General features: G+C 40.2%; 1 protein-coding gene across 1 annotated transcript in view; it reads left to right on the top strand.

Moving 5' to 3' along the window:
- SSBP2 (single stranded DNA binding protein 2) overlaps positions 1-19,682 on the top strand; it is a 122,131-nt gene that overhangs the window by 8,645 nt on the left and 93,804 nt on the right. Inside the window, exons 2-4 of the mRNA XM_014309463.2 lie at positions 9,519-9,591; positions 13,637-13,698; positions 15,348-15,432. Of these exons, the coding sequence (XP_014164938.1) occupies positions 9,519-9,591; positions 13,637-13,698; positions 15,348-15,432 (220 nt within the window). The remainder of the gene's footprint in view (positions 1-9,518; positions 9,592-13,636; positions 13,699-15,347; positions 15,433-19,682) is intronic.

Here is a 19,682-nt window from a genome sequence, read left to right on the forward strand (position 1 = left end):
CTTCTTTTTTTTTTAACTTAATTTATTTATATGCTTATTAATACTTTTCAGTGCCAGCTTCTGGCATCCTAAAATCTGTCCATGCCCTGTTGAAATCTCCTATTTGCCTGTCTACCTGCTGCAGAAATTGCATTTTGGCAACCTGACATTGACTTATATCCTGCATTTCTTGTCCTGCCTGCCTGTGAAGTTATCCATGAAGTTAATTTAATAACTGAATTCAGTTTGATTAGAGTATTCCAGTAATATATACTTAAGAAAATAAAGAATTTTCTGTTTTCTCCTGTAAACCAAGTGTAAGGCAACCTTTTTTTGAACTGAGTATGTCGTGTACAGAAAGGCATTTATAACTATTAAGAGTAGAACTACCAGTCTGAATTGGGTCCTCCACATGGTAGAACTGGAGTCTTTTTCATGCTTATGCCCTTTAAATTTTGATTTAGAATAAGTGCACAGCCGGAGACTGTGTGACAAATGTTTTGCTTCTTTTCCCTGTTTCATAAAAAAACCTCTGTGTCAATTCTTCTACCAAACATCAGCTGTCAGTGCAGAATCAGATACTTCCCATCCATTTTCTTTTGTATCTGGTTTCTTCCTTTCAAACACTAGCCAGTGGTAGCAATTTGGAGAGCTAGCATTCAAATTTTCTAGACTGTTAGTCAAACATTTGGTAGTAGAAGTTCAGTACCGCAAGGCTTTATTATTGCTGTGATTTTCCTAATGTGCAGATAAACTCTTTGAGAGTCTGATTTTCAAATACCTTCCTCCTGTTGCTGGGATTCTTCTTGTTTGGAAAGTATTCTTACTATGAAAAGATTGTGGGAGGATATAGAAAACCACTATGGCTTTTTTATGACTTGCATTTCAAAAGGAAGGTGTTTCTGGTAACTTCCAGTTCCGAGTCTAAGGAAATTATCTGTAAAGTTGTAAAATAGACATATTTGGGTATTAAACCATCCCCTAGGCAGTCTGAGAGGACAGGAGGCTCAGCAAAGTCATCATGTGTGAGCTGTAGCTCAGGTTGTGTGCTCCAGTTTATCTGGAGATGTTGCTGAGTGGAAACATTTACTAATTGGGGGTCTTGGTCATTCTGGGCCATGGTCCAGTCTGGGGGAGCAGCAAGGGACTCCCTCCGGCTCCCTCTGTCAGCCAGGGGGGGCACGAGGAGCAGGCAAGGGTGTAAATCCCTGGAGCAGGGTGGCTGGATGTGCAGGGGCTCAGCAGGTCAGAGCCCAGCCAGATGTGTGGGAGTTCAGCAGCCAGGTGTGGGTCTGGCCTGAGCAGGCTGTGTGCAGCTCTCCTGTGGGTGCAAGCCACGGTGATTTGAGGAGAAATCTGCACTTCAAGCATTGCACCTCCAGTCCAGGTGTGCTGAGAACCTCCACAGGTGTGCACTCACACACAGCTTCTGCTGTCTGGGGTGGCTGCTGTTTTGCTTTTGTTTTGGAGGGAAATGCCTTGTGTTCCTCCACCTCAGTCCCCAGTGCAGAACTTGCCACCCAGCACGGGTGGCAGTCTCAAAGCCACGGGTGGTGGTTTGTTCCCAGGAACAGCATCACAGCTCCCTGTTTTGGGGAGGAAACTTTAAGTTCAGGCAGAGGTTCAGGTGCCATCTATTGATGCACATACTTGAATGGTGTTAATATTGCTACATGATTTTACTTTCTTCATTGCTGTTGTTTTTTTTGGATGAATTGCTGATGAATTTTTGGATGCAGCCAGAGTAACCTTTTACTATTTCCTATTTGTCTTCCATTGATATTTGCAATCAGTTTTTTAAATTTAGGCTGAGGCACCTGATGGTTGTCTTGCACTTCTTCTCTCCAGGTTATGTGTTTTTCTGAAGAAAGTCTGTCCTCCAGTTCCCTGAATTTCTTTGACTTCTGAGGTCTGATAGCTTCACTCTTATCATTTCAGAATGATACTCTCTCCAGAAGAAAATTTTAGTGCTTCGTTACAAGTCATACAAATTACTTTCCACCATTACTTTTTAGGTAGATACTCAGGGAATTTCATCTTGTGTGTCACCATCCCATATGATTCCCATAAAATTCATGAGGTGACTCGTTACTGTCTCTTCAGGGCGTCCTACCAAGCTCTCAGTGCAGAGTTTGCATTTTACAGAGTCTGAACACATAACTGGAGCATGCAGTGAGTGGGGGGAATGGCACAGTCTGCATTTAACATCTGCATCTGGGTTTTACCAGGATCTGCTGTAAAAGAGGAATAAACTCTTTTGCCCAACATTATTGGTGACACTTACAAGGGACACCAGTGGTCCAACCCTAAATATCCTGGGGTTCTTTGGACAGCATATTAAATGTACATTCTCTGAGAAGGGCTGGGAAGGCTACCAGCAAAACCATGTCCTTGTAGGAGCCAGATGCTCAGAAACACCGATTTCTTTGTACGAATGAAAATCAAATTAGGTGCTGATTGCTCAGTGAGGCTGGTGGGCACTGCATGTCCAGGCAGTGCTGATCCAGCTCGTCCTTGGGGAGCTGCTCTGTGCATTTCTGCTCCCTCCTCCTCCTCAGCCTTCTCCAGGGAATGCTGTAGACAGTTTTTTTCCTACTCAGAGCAAGCAGCTGCTTCAGGAACAGCTGTAATATTTTAAGATGTCATATATCAATGAGTAATTCTGTGATTTTAAAGCTTTAAAGTTTGCATTTTGGTTAGGACTGTATCTCTGCTTTGCTCTCTGATTGTGATTCTCTCTGTGCTGCTGCCTTTGCTTACTGCCAGGTCATGGCATTAAACTCATTAAATACAGGAAATTTTATACCAGGGACAAAATACCGTGTAAAAACCCATTACTATCCCATTGAAAACAGCAGGGGAGACCAAGGTTACCACCTTTACTATCAGAAAGAGGTGGAACCTCAAGTATTTTTACTGAAGTCTCAGCTTACACTTTAAAATGTATTTTTTCAGGTAGCTATTTTTTAACTGCCATTTGGAATATTTTATAATTATGGTAAGTTGTGTAGTTTATATGGGTTGAGCCACAGAAACTACTTAGAGACTTTAAAAATCAATATGTTTTCATAAAATGTATTACTTCTTTTCCCTAACTATGGACTAGGAAGCCTGTGAAACTACTGGAAATCTTGAGGAATATATATGCCAAACTTCGGTGTAAAAATGACAGTTTTTAAATTCGAAATTCTGGGGGTCATCAAGAAAACTTGCCTTTTGATGAAGTATTTGGGAATCAATGGAAATTGTCCCAGTCAAGTTAGAGCATTCAGAAGAGTGTTTTGATTCTTCAGTAGTCTGGATCTGTAGTAATTTCTACGAGCTGAGACCTGAGACAAAAAACAAATATGAAATTCAGCCAGAGTCAGCTAAAAGCAATGAGGAAGGCTGCAGTGTGACAGCACAAACCAAGGCATCCTTAACTGATGAAAATATGTAAAACCATGCAATTAAGTGCTTGTGGGGGAGACTGCAGACACTACCACGGCACACATCTCTGATCTTTCCCAAAAGATCAGTGCATACTGAGAAAAACACCAATCGCTTGTTTTCAAAATTTTAAAAGTTTAATAGTAATAAAATAGTTATAAAAATAGTAATACAATTAGAGTAATAATAATTTGGACAAATTGAGTTAGGACAATATGAGACAATGAAAAAACAAAGAGTTATGGACCTTTTTCTGGGTACCTTTTTCTGGGCAGCACCAGCTCCCGAAAAAGGACACCTTCTAACAAAAGGATTAATCCTTAAGAACAATAGCCTGTTGCATATTCATACACTTCATCCATGATGCATAAATTCCATTCAAACACAGCATTCTGTCTGGTCTTCATCAACTTCTTTCTTCTAATCCTAATAGCGCCTTGGAGGCGGGAAGAAGTTTGTTTCTTCTGATAAGAGAGCAATAAATTCTTTTCTCTGAAAGATTCAGGTGTCCTGTGGCTGCTATCTCACTGCAAGTCCTTTCTTTTAAACAAATCGTCTTACATAGCATAGTTTCTATTTTAACTTTTTTTTTTATAACCTAAAACTATATCTAACACAGTACTTAAGAGAATTAATACAGCATTACTTTCTAACACAACACATATAATATTCATTTTAATATTTGCAAAAACCCAATCATAGAATACATGCATTTTTCACAATACCAAATATCTATTCAGTGTTTACTTACACACTGGTGCTCAACTGAACACGTGGTTGAAAATGGCTGTGCCAGTGTTTGAAGTCTGCAGGAGTTCAAGCAGCAAAAGTGTGTGAAATGATGACATACATACACAAAAAAAGTGAGCTGCAAGTATGTGGGTGAACTGAAAAACCCTGCTGTTGTTTTATTGTGCTATCAGAGCAGTAACCAAGGGGAGGGTGGCCTCACTTCAGGAGGCCAATTTTTGGGATAGCTTGGAAAGAGACCAGAGGTGGGTCTGCCTGCTGGCAGAGAGCTGTGCTGCGTGAAGGCTCTCCCTGTCTGTGAAACTGGGGTGATCAAGGAGAAGGATCAGCTTCTTTGGGAAGCACCACCAGGCCCCTGTTCCTCACAGCACTGGGCGTTGCTTGGATGAATTCAAAGGAATTGTTTTCTCCTATGTGCAGAGAGAGGGAGAAATAGCTGGGCGTAGATCATGTTGATCACATTTGACACTGGCTGTGTTTGCAAGGCAGTGCAGGAGCTCTCAGGACACTCCAGTGCCAGGAAAACATCGAGGATCTCCCCCAGAACTGTTTCTTCAACCAGTGCTTGTGTTCCATTCAATACCTGGGTGTTCCTAAGAGCAGCACTCAGACTGCTGATGGGACACAGAGCACTCACAGTGACACAGATCATTCTTGAGCTGTGAGAGGGAGCAGTGGAGTGGCCTAAGTGGAGCCTCTTGAACAGCTGAAAATCTCAGTGAACAGCCCAAAATCTCAGTGGTGTGTGGGATGTGCAGGTGACCCTGGGGTGTGCAGGGACATCCTTGCAGCCTCGAGACCCATCGTGGAGCTGCCTAAGCACAGGGAAAAGGTTCCATGGACTCCTCAGGTAGTGCTTGAATTTGATCCAAAACCATGGCTTATCTGGTCTCTTGTCCAGTCCTCTCTCAGGCGAGTAGTGGACAGCAGACCAGAATCATGTAAATCTCAGGTAAGATGAGTATAAAAAGATTTTATATATATAATATAATATAAATATATAAACATACAATATATAATATTATATATTATATTAATGTATTATATAAAAATAAACATAAATAAACATAAACATAAATAAACATAAACATAAATAAATATACATACACATATATCTATATCAGGAATATATTAAAAATAAACACTTAGGAACAAATTATATTCCCATGTAAATATGCTAAAAACAGGGAGAGGGAAGGAGCAAAAAATTACTGTCAGCATGACCAAGTAGGCCAGAAAGTGTGGTGTGGCATATTACATAAATTTCCTTAGAACGATTGATTACCGGCCATTGTTGAAATTTGGTAAAACCAGCTTGCCTTCAGCAGCTTTGGTGCAGGTTTCAAAGTACTGAATTAGTGGAGTCAAGAAAATTTGTTCAGAAAATCCCCACTTAAAACACATGCTGAGATTCAGGGCTACTTGCTCTTGTTTTAGAGAGTGGGATTTGTAATTTGAATGTGAGATGAGTGAGATTCCTAGGATTTGAAATGAAATACGGATTTGAACTGAAGTCTATAAACATTCTTGAAAACAAAAAAGCTTCTTGATTCTTGAAAACAGAAAAGCTACTTCTCTGAACAGAGTAGTAATTTGGGAATACATGAGGTCTTCTGAAACATGGAGAGTAACATTTAAGATCTCTTCTATGAAGTTGCTTTTCATTCTTGCTCAGCTGCTTCTCTCAGACTTACAATTATGTATGGATATTGATTTTCTAGTTCTTTAATTACTGTTTTGAACCCACCAAAAGTTAAATGGATGGTGTGCCATATGCTAAACTCTCCATACAGGAAGAGTTTTCAAAAAATTACGTCTTAACAATCTAAAAACGCTATAAATATATCCTGGTGATGCTCAGATCTGGAACATTCCCATTATAGACACTTTATTTTTTTACATCCAGCATCAGATGTTAGCAGCATAAAGGCTCTTGGTGATGGAGGAAGTGGTGGGAACACTTGTGTGATGTGCAGTCTTAGTCTTTTGGTTTGGAATTGGGTGAGTTCACCATGTTTCCATCAATGGAAACAGCACTGCAAGGCTTGAGTTGTAAGTTCTCATTAAGCTAATTGCATCTCCCCATCTTTAAAATGTAGGAATGCAATTTCCACGGCACAGTTAGAGGAATTACTGTTTATTTCCTGGTAGTATTCTGATAAATGCTTGGCTTGAACCACTTAAATGGTTCTTTTCTGTGGAATTCAGTAGCTGCTTGTGGGATGTAGGAATGCCTTGTCCAATTAGAGCAGGAACTTCAGGCAAAGTGCACCAGGTTAGCAACATGAGTCAGACATTAACCTTTTTTGTTTGTTAATGGAGTGAATGTATCATCAGGGTACAGATGAATGTGTGCTCTAATTGTCTTGGCAGGGAGGGGGGAGCTCTGGCCTGTGTCATGTCTTTAACAGAAATTACTGCAGCATTGTCATAAATTGATTGGAAATATTTTTTCCTCACATTACTCATGGGATGTCAACAAGTATGCAAATGTGAAAATTCAACATATGTCTGCTTGCTGCTTCTGCACGGTTTCTCACACCAGTTTAATGAGTAAAAACTGTCTTTTTTTTAAATGTCACTTCAAACTCAAGTCTTTTGCTGTTGAAGACCACCTCACTAATACTTTCTTAGTCTTGTGACAGGATGTGAAATAGTTCATTAATTTGTTTGTTGTACACACTTGAACTGTACCTTGGTTTTTGTCTTTTCTGTTCCTCGCCTGTCGTTACAGTTTGTAATTTTGGTATTCCTCCTTGTTAAACAGTGTTGCACCTTTTTGAGCATCTCTGCTGTCTTTCCCCAGAGCATCAGTTCCCCATTGATCCTTCCTTGTGACACAGGGAAACCTTAGTATGTCTCTTTTGATCTCTGCGGTGAATGCATTTATTTCCGAATGAACCCGTAACATTCTTACGTTTTGTAAAGGTTTCCTGAGAGCACAATAACGAGGGCTAGGGCAGCCATACAGACCTAGTGAGAGCCTATGGGGTTAGTCTGTGCTGTTGTCCTGTCCCACATCTGTTGGTGAGAGGTTGTCCCAGCTCTCCTGGCACAACCCTTGGCAGTCTGGGGTTCACCACAGCTGGATCAACCCTAAAGCCTTCTTCTGAAATCTGCCACATTTACCCTCCACGCACTCATTAAACGCCATTTCATTGCGCTGCTGGTTTGTTCAGCCCAAGAGGTAACAGCATTTACACAGAGCTGGAGATGTTAACAGTTAACATCGTGCTTAATTAGCACATTCTGTATGTTTAGGTCAAAAGTTTTAGGGTTGTCTTGTTGCAATGTTGAAATATCTTGTGTTTTTGGAGCAGAGACAGTGGGGACAGGCAGGGATGTTGGGCTGTCTTGGGAGACTCTGGAGGCACCCCAGAGTCCTGAGAGGAGGCACAGACCTTTCCGGGCATTAAAGCCTTGTGCTGCCATGTGGGCATCAAGGTGCCCTGTCTGCCAAAGCTTTCAGTCGGTGGCAGAGCCGTGGGGGTGCTGTAACTCCCCACAGCAAACCCGGGGTTTGTGCTGCTCCGCCTTCCTTCGCGGGGCAGGAAGGATGTGATCGCACAAACCCTTTTATCTGGGCTGCGGGCTTCATGTTTGGATAAGAGCAAAAAAGGGACTCTCTTAAGACAAATGAGTTGCTTTAAAGCATTACTGGGTATTCAAGATGTATGGGCTGTGGCATAAAAGTGTTTCTTCTCTGTCTCTTACATCTGTCTTAGATTTAGTCTACTACATTTATTGCTTAAAATTTGCATGGTAGTTGAACTGATAAGAATTAAGTCAACTCTTAAGAAATCCTCTCTCCCCACAGTACTTAGAGAGTTCAAACTAAAACTAGTCACATGTTTGAATTATATATATTTAATTTGAGAAAAAAGTATATCTTTGCTTTTGAAGTTGGACAGAGAGTAAAGTAATATGTGTATGTATTGCATGTACAAAGTACAAACAACTAGTGAAAACCATTTTTGAGGGAAGTCTCTGAGATTTTAAAATTTCACACTTGATAGGTCACTGCAATAATAACTGCTCCAGCAGAGCCTTGATGACAGTGATCACAGAGAACATGGCTGTGACGGTGTTCACAGGGGTTCTTGGATGAGGCAAGAGACGAGAATGTTGACTCTATGTTCAGAAGGCTTGATTTGTTATTTTATGATATATCTATTACATTATAACTATACGAAAAAGAAATAGAAAGAGAGGTTTCTTCAGAAAGCTAGCTAAGAATAGAAAGGAATGAATAACAAAGATCTGTGGCTCAGACAGAGAGTCTAAGCTATCTGGTCTGTGGTTGGCTATTAATTGTAAACATTCAAGATGGCCCAATCACAGACACACCTGATGCATTCCACAGCAGCAGATAACCATTGTTTACCTTTTGTTTCTGAGGCTTCAGCTTCTCAGAAGGAAAAATCCTAAAGAAAAGGATTTTCACAAAAGATGTCTGCAACACATGGCATAGGGTTTTGAAGAGGAAGACAGATCCTCTCCCCCTCTTCTTTGTGTAGCTGTCTACAAGTTTTTGAAAATTAATAGGGAGAATATTTCAAATAAGAATTGCTGTGTATTACTACGTGCATTCAAATACATTTAACTTCTTAGAAACAGTGCAGGTAGCAAATATATAAGACATTCTCCTTCTCCTTCTCCTTCTCCTTCTCCTTCTTCTCCTTCTTCTCCTTCTCCTCCTTTTCCTTCTGGACAGCCTGGAGGCTTGCAGACAGACAAATGGGAGGCTCTGGGGAGTCAGCTGGAGCTGTGGCAGTCGTTTGTAGCTCTGCTGCCACCAGAGCCCAGATCTGCTTGAATTTCAGGATCTGTTTTCCCTTTGCTGCAGAGCTGTGGTTGTTCAGCCATGCCGTGCATCGAGGCTGCCGTCGCTTCTCCTGATGCAGCCTGAACTTTCCATGTTTTTTGGAAAAACCACAGGGCTATTTTTCAAGTGTGCTAACAGCTTGACACATTCCACATGCTAAAAAAGCTGACCTGGAAAAGCAATCAGTGACGCTGTATGAATATATTGTATTTACAGTAAGCATGCTCACTCGGAGCAGCACTGGGTCACTTGTTAGCTCACTGGGCACCTGTCCAAATATTAAAAATGTTGACATTAAGTAATTTGGAGGCTTAATAATGTTTTAATTAATGACTATTTAAACACCTCTGGTCAGATTGACCTGCATGTCTAGTTGAAAAATTCTGGTAGAGGTAATAGATTTGGCACTTCATTGCTTTGTGGTTTGTGGAAGGCAGTGGGGCATATCTCAAACTTGTGATAATCCTTTATTTCTGAAGAAGAGGAGCAAACAAATGCACAATACTAAATATTGTCCTTTCTGTTTATTTTTCAGATTAGCACTGTACGTATATGAATATCTGCTCCATGTAGGAGCACAGAAATCAGCTCAGACATTTTTATCAGAGGTGAGTTTTTTTACATGACTTCCAAGGGCCTGCAAGTGAAATAAATATGATTTGGTCTAGAATAAGAGCAGTGAAAACCTTGGGTTTCAGTTTGCCTCAGTCCACTGTTCCTTATCCTCCAGAACCCAGTTTGCCATGTAATTTTACGTGATCTCGTGTGACTGTTTTTGCTGTGGTTTGTAATCCCCATTCTACACTGGGGAAGATTAATCTATTTTCTCTAATAAGTGGGCATGCTGGAGAACATTTCAATGGTACTCAGTTTTGATGACCTTTTAACTTACTATTGATATCTCCAATTGTGAATGATGGGCCCTTCTAAATGTATTTTACATCCCACTGTCATACACTATCAGTTCTCCTTCTCTGAAGCACTGCTGATCTCTCTGTGCTCTCGCCATGCTTTTAACCACTTCATTTCTTTTCATCTGTTGAATCAATGACGGCCACAACCACTTAGGTCCTGCTTTTTTAAACACTTTCAACTGCTAATGGAATTTTTACCTTTACACAGTAGTTTTGGGTTTTTTTAAAGAGTCTTTTCAAAGACTTTGTGTGCATCTTGTGAAGGTTGAAGTGAATTGTGTCTCATCAGCATTTTAGTTTTGCCCTGGGATACAAATGTATGCTGAACACATTGAAGTCTTCTGGGTTTATTATTGTTTTTAATCTTTGACAAGAACATACAAGATAATAAAAACAACAACAATATCAATAACTAATAATAATAACAATAGTGTAGTAGTAGTAGTAGTAATAGGAATAGTGAGTAGAAGTTGGGAAAAAATAGGCAAGATACTGTCCTAGGAAAATGTGCTGCTTTAACTGATCTTCCTCCAAAAGCTAATTAAATTATTGTGCTGATGATGACATTTTGGAGATGGAAGAGGGGAAAATGAAAATCTAGAGAGTTGTTTGTGATGTTCACACAAAACTGACAAAGCACAGATAAGGAAAAAGGGTAGAATTGTAGTAGGATCGGTTTACATTTATAATAAAGCATGTTTTCGACAATTGTTTTATCTCTGTGGTGAAACATTGGAAAAATAAGAGAAAATAATGTAGGGTATCATCTTGGCTTTTCCAAAACAGCTGTCATTTGTAAATAATGCATTGCACAAGGTAAATTTTGCTCACTTTGTTTTTATGATGTTTTTGCAAAATGAACAGTTGGCAGAAGCATAGCTGGTATGACATCTGGATTTCCTGAAAACATTAAATACAGTGTCTTGAAACTCAGCTTTTAGAACTAATTCAGTCTTGAGTTACAGAGAAGCTCTCAGGTCTGAACACTGAAACATAAGGATATATCAAATCTTCAAAAGTAAGACTTGTACTCATCAAGAGGTGGTAAACACAGGTCAGGGACAATTAGTAGTGCACAGAGTGGCTATGAGGTACGAGCTGTGAGTTTATTTCCCTCACTAATTAGCAGTGCAGGAGGGTAAATGTGCTGACAGTTCTTGTGAATGGTTCTGTGGCTACTGGGCTGGATGCTCTCTCAGTTTGGGTGGGTTTCGTTTTAAAGTTAAACAGTTGAGATTAACTCAAAAGCTGAGTGTTGGGGCTTAAAAGAAGAGCACACACAGATTGTCTGAGCTGTAGGGCAGCCAGTGGTGTCTAAAGGTTAAGAGCCCTCTCTCACAGATTTGCCAGGGACTGTGACTCAGAGGAATGGAACCATATTAAAGGAAAATAGATGTTGGATATCCATGAATCCACTGTGATACTCTATAACTTAGGGATGGTTGTCCTGTGGTTTTGTCATGCTTTTGTGTCTAGTTTGACTTTTGTATGCTTCTCTTGAAGACCTGATCCTTATCTCATGTATTTTCTATCCTGGAAATCAGATTCCAGCCTTGGATAATTCCATTAGCCTGGCTGGACCCGGTTGGTGGGCATTTCCAGTTAATCATTCCCTCCCTGGCTATGAGCTCAATCACACTTGACAATGAAGATTTTTTTTTCCATCAATAATAATTCCTCATAAGTCCCATTGATCAGACAGACTGCATCTGCTATGTTAGACACAAGTACGGATATTTAAACCAAACCAAAACAAAAATCCTTTAAAACAGTCCCACACTTCCACATTCCCTTCAGTCTCCTCCTCCCAGTCAGTTTCTCAAGATGACATATGTCCCAGGACCCACAAAAGACCTGAATTGGGTAATTTCCTTACCAGGCCCTGCTTTGAAGAAAACAATCACTGCTTAAACATAATGTGGGTGTTCTTCACCGACATAATTTTTACTGCTAAGCGAATGACATTTCTGCCTCAGGAACCCCTTTTTCATGCTGGTTGTACAATGCATCTCTTCATTATGTGATTTTGAACCTTCTCAGAGGTACTGTGTGTTCCTGATTATTAATACAAGTCTTTCCAAGACATTCCCAGGGTGCATGAGGAGCAGCTGTGCCTCAGAGAAGTGCATTTGAAGACTGTGAATACCTTTGTAGTGGCTTTGTCTTCCAAATGTTCATCACTTTTTCCTGCCAGCACTTAGGAACTTTAGGCACTTAAGCACTTCAGAAACTTTGTGAAATACATTTTTTGTGTATTAGCTACTGTGTGAGGGATGTTGGTTTTCATTCGGCCAGCTTTACTAACTCAAGTGATAGTGGCTCATTGTTATCTTTTGTAGACAATTTAAAATAGCATAATTATTTTTGAAAAGTTGTGTTCATATAATATGTCAAATTTGCATTTGGTTTGAGGTTTTCTGTATGGATTTTCATGTAAGTCCAAACAACATTTTGAGGCATATGAGCCGCGTATTTGTATTGACAAAACTTGCATGTGTTTGAATTTCCTAAGAACTGGATGAGGAAATCAAGTGCGAGTGGAGAATCTTAAGTCTCTTTAAAAAATGCCAGCTTTAGGAAGGACCTGGCAGTATGAACACTATATCTACCTTTAATATTATGCTTTTATGTATTTTTACATATTTGTATATAGATCTGTCACTTTAAATTTCTTTCATATTAAGGCTGTTTAAGCATTTAATTAAAATAACCCTCTTCTTGTCTGCCATTGCTTCTGTCTCTAGAGAAAAACATGGTTTGTGCTTTTAACAACTCCTTTTTTAAGAGTTGGACAGGAAATTATGCTGTGTGTCACTAAAACTAGAGGAGTTTGCTGTGCACACAATGCAAAGTGTGCACCAAAGATTCACCCAAGTTCTAACATGACACATTCTTCTAGGCAGTGTTGTGTGGGCTTTGTGATAGCCCAAACTATTTAATTTTGGAGATAAGGACAAGCTACCAACTGGCATTGAAAAGGTGTTTTGTGATTATAGTTAAGGTACAACATTTGGGAAGTTTTTGCTGAGAAACAGATGCTGTTGCTGTGATTGATGTTGTCTGATGGGTTCCCTGATCAACAACAAAAGTTTGAATTCAGGAGCTGAGAGTTCTTAAACTTCATTTCCTTTGGAAACAGCCTCAAACAGACCCAGTTTCCTTGGTGGCAAGGAAGTCCCAGGCAGCAGAGGTGTTGAGGAGAGCTTGCCAGTGCAGGAGAGCAAGCCAGAGTGGCTGTACTTGTTCCCTGGCTGGTGGGAGCTGGGTTATGGCAGTGGTGCTGCCTCACTTTTGCCACATTACCTGTGACTGAAGCACTCGAGGATTATAAAACGCTGCTGGCCCTGGCTGCGGGGGGAAGAGTGCCACCTGCTGAATCCACAGCATCACTCCTGTGCAAATGGGAAAAGATTGCAGGTTTTAAGGGTACTTAATAATCACTTTTTTAATCATGCATTTTGGACCTTAAAATAGTACACAATATATTCAGAAATTAAAAAAACCCCAAAGAAAAAAATTCTAAACTATGCTTCCCTAGCACAAGAGGTGCTAATTTAAAGTATCAGCTATATCAATAAATATAGAAAATTAAGTAAATAGGGCATCCAAATTGATGACCATAAAGTGTCTCATCACTGTGGAATCTTCTCTTCCTCATCCTTTTTCTATCTGAATTATGTAGTGTTTTTTAGTCACAATGATCACAATGTACACCTCTGTTTTTATCATTTTATTTTAGATAAGATGGGAAAAAAACATCACACTGGGGGAGCCCCCAGGATTCTTGCATTCCTGGTGGTGGTAAGTACCAGTTTTCTTCTCCTCTGATTTTCTTAGAAAACATTGATGTCCAGTTCCAGCTGCTGGAGGCAAGAAATTCAGGTGAACACAGTAAAAAAATAAGAGGATCAGGATTAAGAAGCATTCTCTTGTTAGGGAATAAAATAACAGAAAATTAGATACAGAAAATTAGATACAGAAAAGGAAATAACAGAAAAAAGATACTGGATATTGGATGCAGAAAAAAAGAAATTGTGTATAGCGCGTTGATAAGAAAGGAGGTGGCCTGGCTTTCCTTCTTCACCACCTTCCAGCACATTTTGCAGCTAAGGGGTCATTCTTCATATCATAAATAGTTGCATTTGGAAAGAAACACAGTAAGTACAGAGACTCTGTGTAGATGTGAGCTTGCTCAGTCTGCAGTCCACAGCTGTGTGTGTAGAATTCCCCAGGGGAGAAGAGTGCTCATGGGCAGTGCTGTGTGGCTGTGGTATTTATTCATTATTTTAGTACATCCAACAAGCTTGTGTTTGAAGAAATGCAGAAGTGCAGAGAATATGCCCAGCTGTCAGAAGTACAAGAATTCACAGGTTTTGAAATGGTCCCATTTGAACCCGAGTGATTTGCACAGCTGCATGGGAAGTGGGGTATCCTTCTTTGACCACTCTTTCACAGCTCTTGCTGTGTGATGGAAGCCTGGCAAGAACATGTCCCTTTTATCTCTAGTGTCTGCATTATCCTTAATTTTGCTTGTCTGCAGCAGAGTGCTCAAATTGTCCATAAATCCCTATTATGGTGCTGGATTAAGTTATAGGGGATTAAGTCTAAACCAGTAAAAAACCACTATGAAACTCCAACAAATTTTATTATTCAAATATATTATTAAGTCATTCTAGCATAGACACAGTTTCATTCCAGAAACTTTGTGGTAGAACTGATTGGTATGTAACTATAGTTGAAGGAGTTTGTGGGGAAGACCAATGGGATTTTGTGCCATAATACCCTTCCTTTTATTCTTTATGACCTAAGAAGATGCCCATGCATTTTTTGTGCTTGCCTGGGCACCAAATCCTGAGGGAGCTTTGGTTTAAGCGCAGGACTGGACATTTGTCCACAGAAGCTGTGGCTGCCCCATCCCTGGAAGTGCCCAAGGCCAGGCTGGATGGGGCTCAGAGTAACGTGGGATAGTGAAAAGTGTTGGAGACTGGATGGGCTCTAAAATCCTTCCAGTCCAAATTGTTCTGTGATTCCAGGAACCTTGACCATGGAAGGATTCCCAGTTTTCTCTGCAGTTTATTTCCTTTCCATATTATTATGAATTCATTCCTTCCCATGCTTTGTGGAAGTCATTTGAGCAGTTGCTGGAGGGATAAGATTAAATGCACAGTAATACATGTTGTATTCATATATGTTACACCAGATTCTTGGTCTGTGGTACAGTGGTGTTAAAGGAAGTACAGCACTGCTTGCCTCAGAGATCAGATGGCAGGGCTTGTTCCTCACAGATGATTTACAAATCTAAATTCTTCCTTAGAGGGGAGTGTTCCCATTCTTTGGGGAGAAAGTGACGTTTCTGTATAGGAACATCCATGTGGGGTGTGTGTATGCCATAAAATGCACATGAGCATCACAGTGACACTCTCACCATCCCTGTAACCTCTCCCTTGCAGCGTGTTCTGGGATCTCTACTGTGCAGCTCCAGAAAGACGAGAAACATGTGAGCACTCAAGTGAAGCAAAAGCCTTTCATGACTACGTAAGTTTTGCGTGTCTTTACCATGGCTTCATTAATTGCATGTACAAATGTGATAGAGAAGTATTTCTGCGCTGCAGTGGCTCAAAAACACAGGTGTTGTTCATATGTAACTCTCAGTTTCCTAGGGATACCTTAGGAGTTCCTAATTCTTTAAGTGCCAGCACGATATGTGTGACTCCTGGAAGCTGTCTCAGAGATCAAGGTGCTGTTCCACGTGTTAATGCAGAATAAAGAGTGTCCTTCTGTCCCTCATGCCATGGACACATGACACTGGTCACAAAGGCACAGGACAGATGGAAACGTGGATGTGACCTGCCCAAATATCTGTGCTAAAGAACAGACTGTTCTGTAGATGGAATTGATCTCTGGCTTCTGTCAGGACCACCCTGGCTGAAACTGGGGTGGTTCCTATGTTTTTATATCCTGAAATAACCTGGAGATTTTTCACCCTAATAAACCATCAAGCAACATAAAATAAGTTAAATGCAAAATCAGCTGGTCAAAGACAACAGGAGGAATAAAGGGTAGAAGTTTCATGACAGTTTTGCTGCCTTTGGGACTTCGTTCGAAACACGACAGGGCAGTCTTGAGTGAGAGTAGTTCTCACAATACAACTGTGAAACCTCTTTCCTTGAGTCTTTTCCAGGTCTGTCTCACAAATAGTGTCTAATTACTGCCAAAAAATATTTCTACGGATAAAACTGACATTAAACTGTTCTATCCCAGTGTCTTATAAACACAGTTTGAGAACAACAGAAATGATTCAGCAAAGTGACCATTTTGCATTTTCTGTTGTCAAAATCTGGTAATGGCTTGGCACCCTACAAGTGTGAGCTAATGGTGACCTTGCCTTGTTGTTTATTTGCAGTAAACACCACCTTAGACTCTGAATGCACCATCCGCACAGTCAGAGATGTCCAGCATCTTTCACCAATGTCTCTTTAACACCCTGTAGTGGGGATTAAATTGTGAGGGTGACTGGTTAAGGAGCTTGGACAGTGTTGCACAGTCATGTCCAGGCTACGCTGACCACTACACATAATTAATGAAAGAAATAATTATCAGAGAGAGGAACAAAGTTTTAAGGACATTTTGTACCCACAGAGTTGTTAAGGTCAGCCAACTTAGTAAGGTACATTCCTCAAATTAAAATGAGGTATCTCTTGCAAGCACAATAGTTGTGGTCATTTTGTCCTAATCTGTTGTAAATAAAAAGTTGTTGGAAAAAGAAAAGACTTAGCTATTAGTATTAGCTACTTAGTATTTTGTTTCCTTATTATTCGAGGAAGGTTTAATTCCCCACTGAAGGAGCAGTTGTTTTACAGGAATAGTGTAAGACCGTGAGGAATGACATTAGAGATTTAAATCTGGGCAGATCCAAAGCACAACAGTTGACTTCAGTGGGGGACATTGTGTTCTCAAAATTAAGTGTATGTAACAAAAGCCAAAAATCCAAAAAATGTAAATATTGTTATGAAACAAAATTGTGAAACAGAACTATCAGCAAGAGGAAATTTTCAGTGAAAAAGTATTTGGAGTCTAAAAGGAGTCCACAAACCTTTAAGCTCAGCAGAGTTTAACTGATCAGTAAGTCCACTATTGAGTCTAAATTTAGAGGTATACTAGGAATTTGAGTAGGTGAATCAAAGTAGTTAGAAACCTCCTTTAGCATGTTCCATTAGCATTTCTACAGGCCTTGGAATATTACATGGCCTTATTGCTCATTTATGATGTGTATTGTCATAATTCAAGAAAAGTGAGAAACTGTGAGTTTGGTGTGTCCTGCAATTCTGTGATTGAATATTTAACTTATTGTATAAAGTCATGCTTGATGAAGAAAAGATAAAATCATGGTATGATTCTGTTTGCACATCAAGACAGGATGAACATTTATTTCAGAAACAATTTAATTTACTTCAGAAATTATTTTGCCTCGTGTTTGTAAAACCAATTCAATCTTTTAAGGTGGCAGGAAAAGCTCTGCATTGTTTTTGTCACAGTTGGGATAAATTCATTTAATCCCTCATAAGACTCACCATGCTCCTTGTTATCACTTAGATTTTGCTTAGGACAGTCTTCATCATGGTTTTTGTGTCTGGTATTTTAAGATAGCATTGTAAGCTCATGTCAAAGAAAAAGGTATTAGGATATAGCCAAGGAGATCTCACAGCAGAGGAAGATGAACACGCACTGAGTGAAATCCTGATCCACACAGTGTCTTGCCATTGACTGTGGAGAGGTCAAAATCCCACCATCAGTGGGAATCATCAGAAGCTGCTGCTGGATTCTCCCTCCTGCCGAGGCTGCCAGGGCTGGTAAATCAAAACTCTGCTGCTACGTTGCAGGTCAAGTAGCAGAGCATTTGTAGCTGTGCTGTCGTATCTGAAAACTGTTATTGTACGTACAAAACAGTACAGAAGGCTTGTTTATTAATTCATGCGAGAAATTCAGAATTTTTTATTAGGCATCTGAAGGGGTGCGTGGTCTGGCTGCTGCAGACATGGCAGCTGTAGCTGAGTGGGCTGTGTTTGGAGAGGAAATAATCTTGTCTTTGCTTTTGTGGAGAGAGAAAGGCTTAGGAATGCTTGATGGAGGAGGAAAGCACTTGCAGATGATTTAATGATTTGGAAATATTGCTGCCTCACTCGACATAGCTGCGAGTCAGGCAGGAACACACAGGTTGACTCATGAAATGACTGCACATAAAGACCGAGTTTCTTCAAGTTTACTTACAAGCTTTACATTATCTGAAATGCAACTGTAAGATCAGTGCTGTTTGATTTCTCTTCCCCCTCAGACAGTGTGTTGTGGCTTGTAGCAGTACAATGCTCATCTTACTAAAAGTCCACTGAATAGAAAAGTAAAGCCCAATTCTGGCTTTATAGAGAAGATATTCCATGCTCATCCTGAGTTTAGGTATTTGCAGCTCCCCTGTATTTAAAATGGATTTTATGTTTATTTTCTGTCAAGATTTGCCACTGGATATGTTTCCTTCTGAGTGAACAGGGTTCTGAACTGATTACGTACATTTTTATTTTTTTAGGCTTGAAAAGATGCATGTCATGAATGTGCATGTGCTGGATCAGGGAGATAGCTCCTGGCCTGGAAGTTTTAAGATATATCATGTAGAATTGGAAATTGTTTCAGGCGACTCAGGAAAGAAAACTGTTGCTTGTCACCCAGCCTGTTAATACTGCAGGCATTTCAGTAGGAGTAGCTTCATTTGAAGTAGAAAAATCCCCGTGATTTTTTTCCAGGTACCTGTTACTTTACTTTTTCCTGGAGGAAAACTTCTGCACACTTTGAAGTCTTGTGAGAAATCATGTACATGGATGGTCTGAGGCAAAATTCAGTCTTCAGTGTAGAATGGTTTGTGTTTCTTCACGATGTCCTGAGGAGATTCCTTCACCTCTCTAGTTAAGAGCTCATTTTTCCACATTTTGAGATCTTCTGCTGAGAGAAGCAAGTTCCAACATGCAACTCTTTCCACTTCTTTCCAAGCTGAAAACTGTGTCCAAAAGGGGAAATAAAAACTGGATTTTTAGCAGTACCCCATCTTCTGATGGCCACAAATGACCATCCTGCTCTTCCTCAGGCCTGGCCATTCATCCCCATCTCTGGGTTTGAAAGGGGTGGTACCTGAAAATCCTTCCTTACAAGATGATTTCTGTACATAGCAGTTAAGATATTTTTACTCTCCAGAAATTTCTGTGCTCCTATTATCTCACACTCCTGACAGTGGAAGTTTTTCCGTGTGGCGCTGGTGCAAAGAAGGGATACGCTGTTTCTCACATGTAGCTGTATTAAAATCTTGATTATTTTCCAGTTAAGGTTTGATTAATTCTCCCCAGCTCTTGAAAGATCACTTCTGCTATGGGCAAAGGTATCTGGTTTGTGTTTGTTTCTGCCAGAAGAATTCCAGGTAATGCACAGGGTAACAAGCCAGAGACACACTCCTTGCTCCAGAGACTGAAATGAGCTGGGCCCGCATCCCCTCTGCCCTGTTGGCGCAGTTCAGTGCTGAGCTCTGTGACAGAGGGTTGTAGGGTGTACCAAAGACAATGCTGTCATTGCTTATGTCCAGATTATTCCTTTTAAAGGTCATAAGTAGAGAAATAGAATTTTCCTAGAAGTTACTGAGCAGAGTGTTTGGACATTTGAGGTGGCTGCTCAATCTGTGTGCACTTCTCTTCAGAAAAGTTGGGTCTCTGCATTTATTTCTATGTTTTATGGGGAGAGAAATTACTACT

Source organism: Geospiza fortis, unplaced genomic scaffold (assembly GCF_000277835.1).
Source record: "Geospiza fortis unplaced genomic scaffold, GeoFor_1.0 scaffold43, whole genome shotgun sequence".
Taxonomy (NCBI): domain Eukaryota; kingdom Metazoa; phylum Chordata; class Aves; order Passeriformes; family Thraupidae; genus Geospiza; species Geospiza fortis.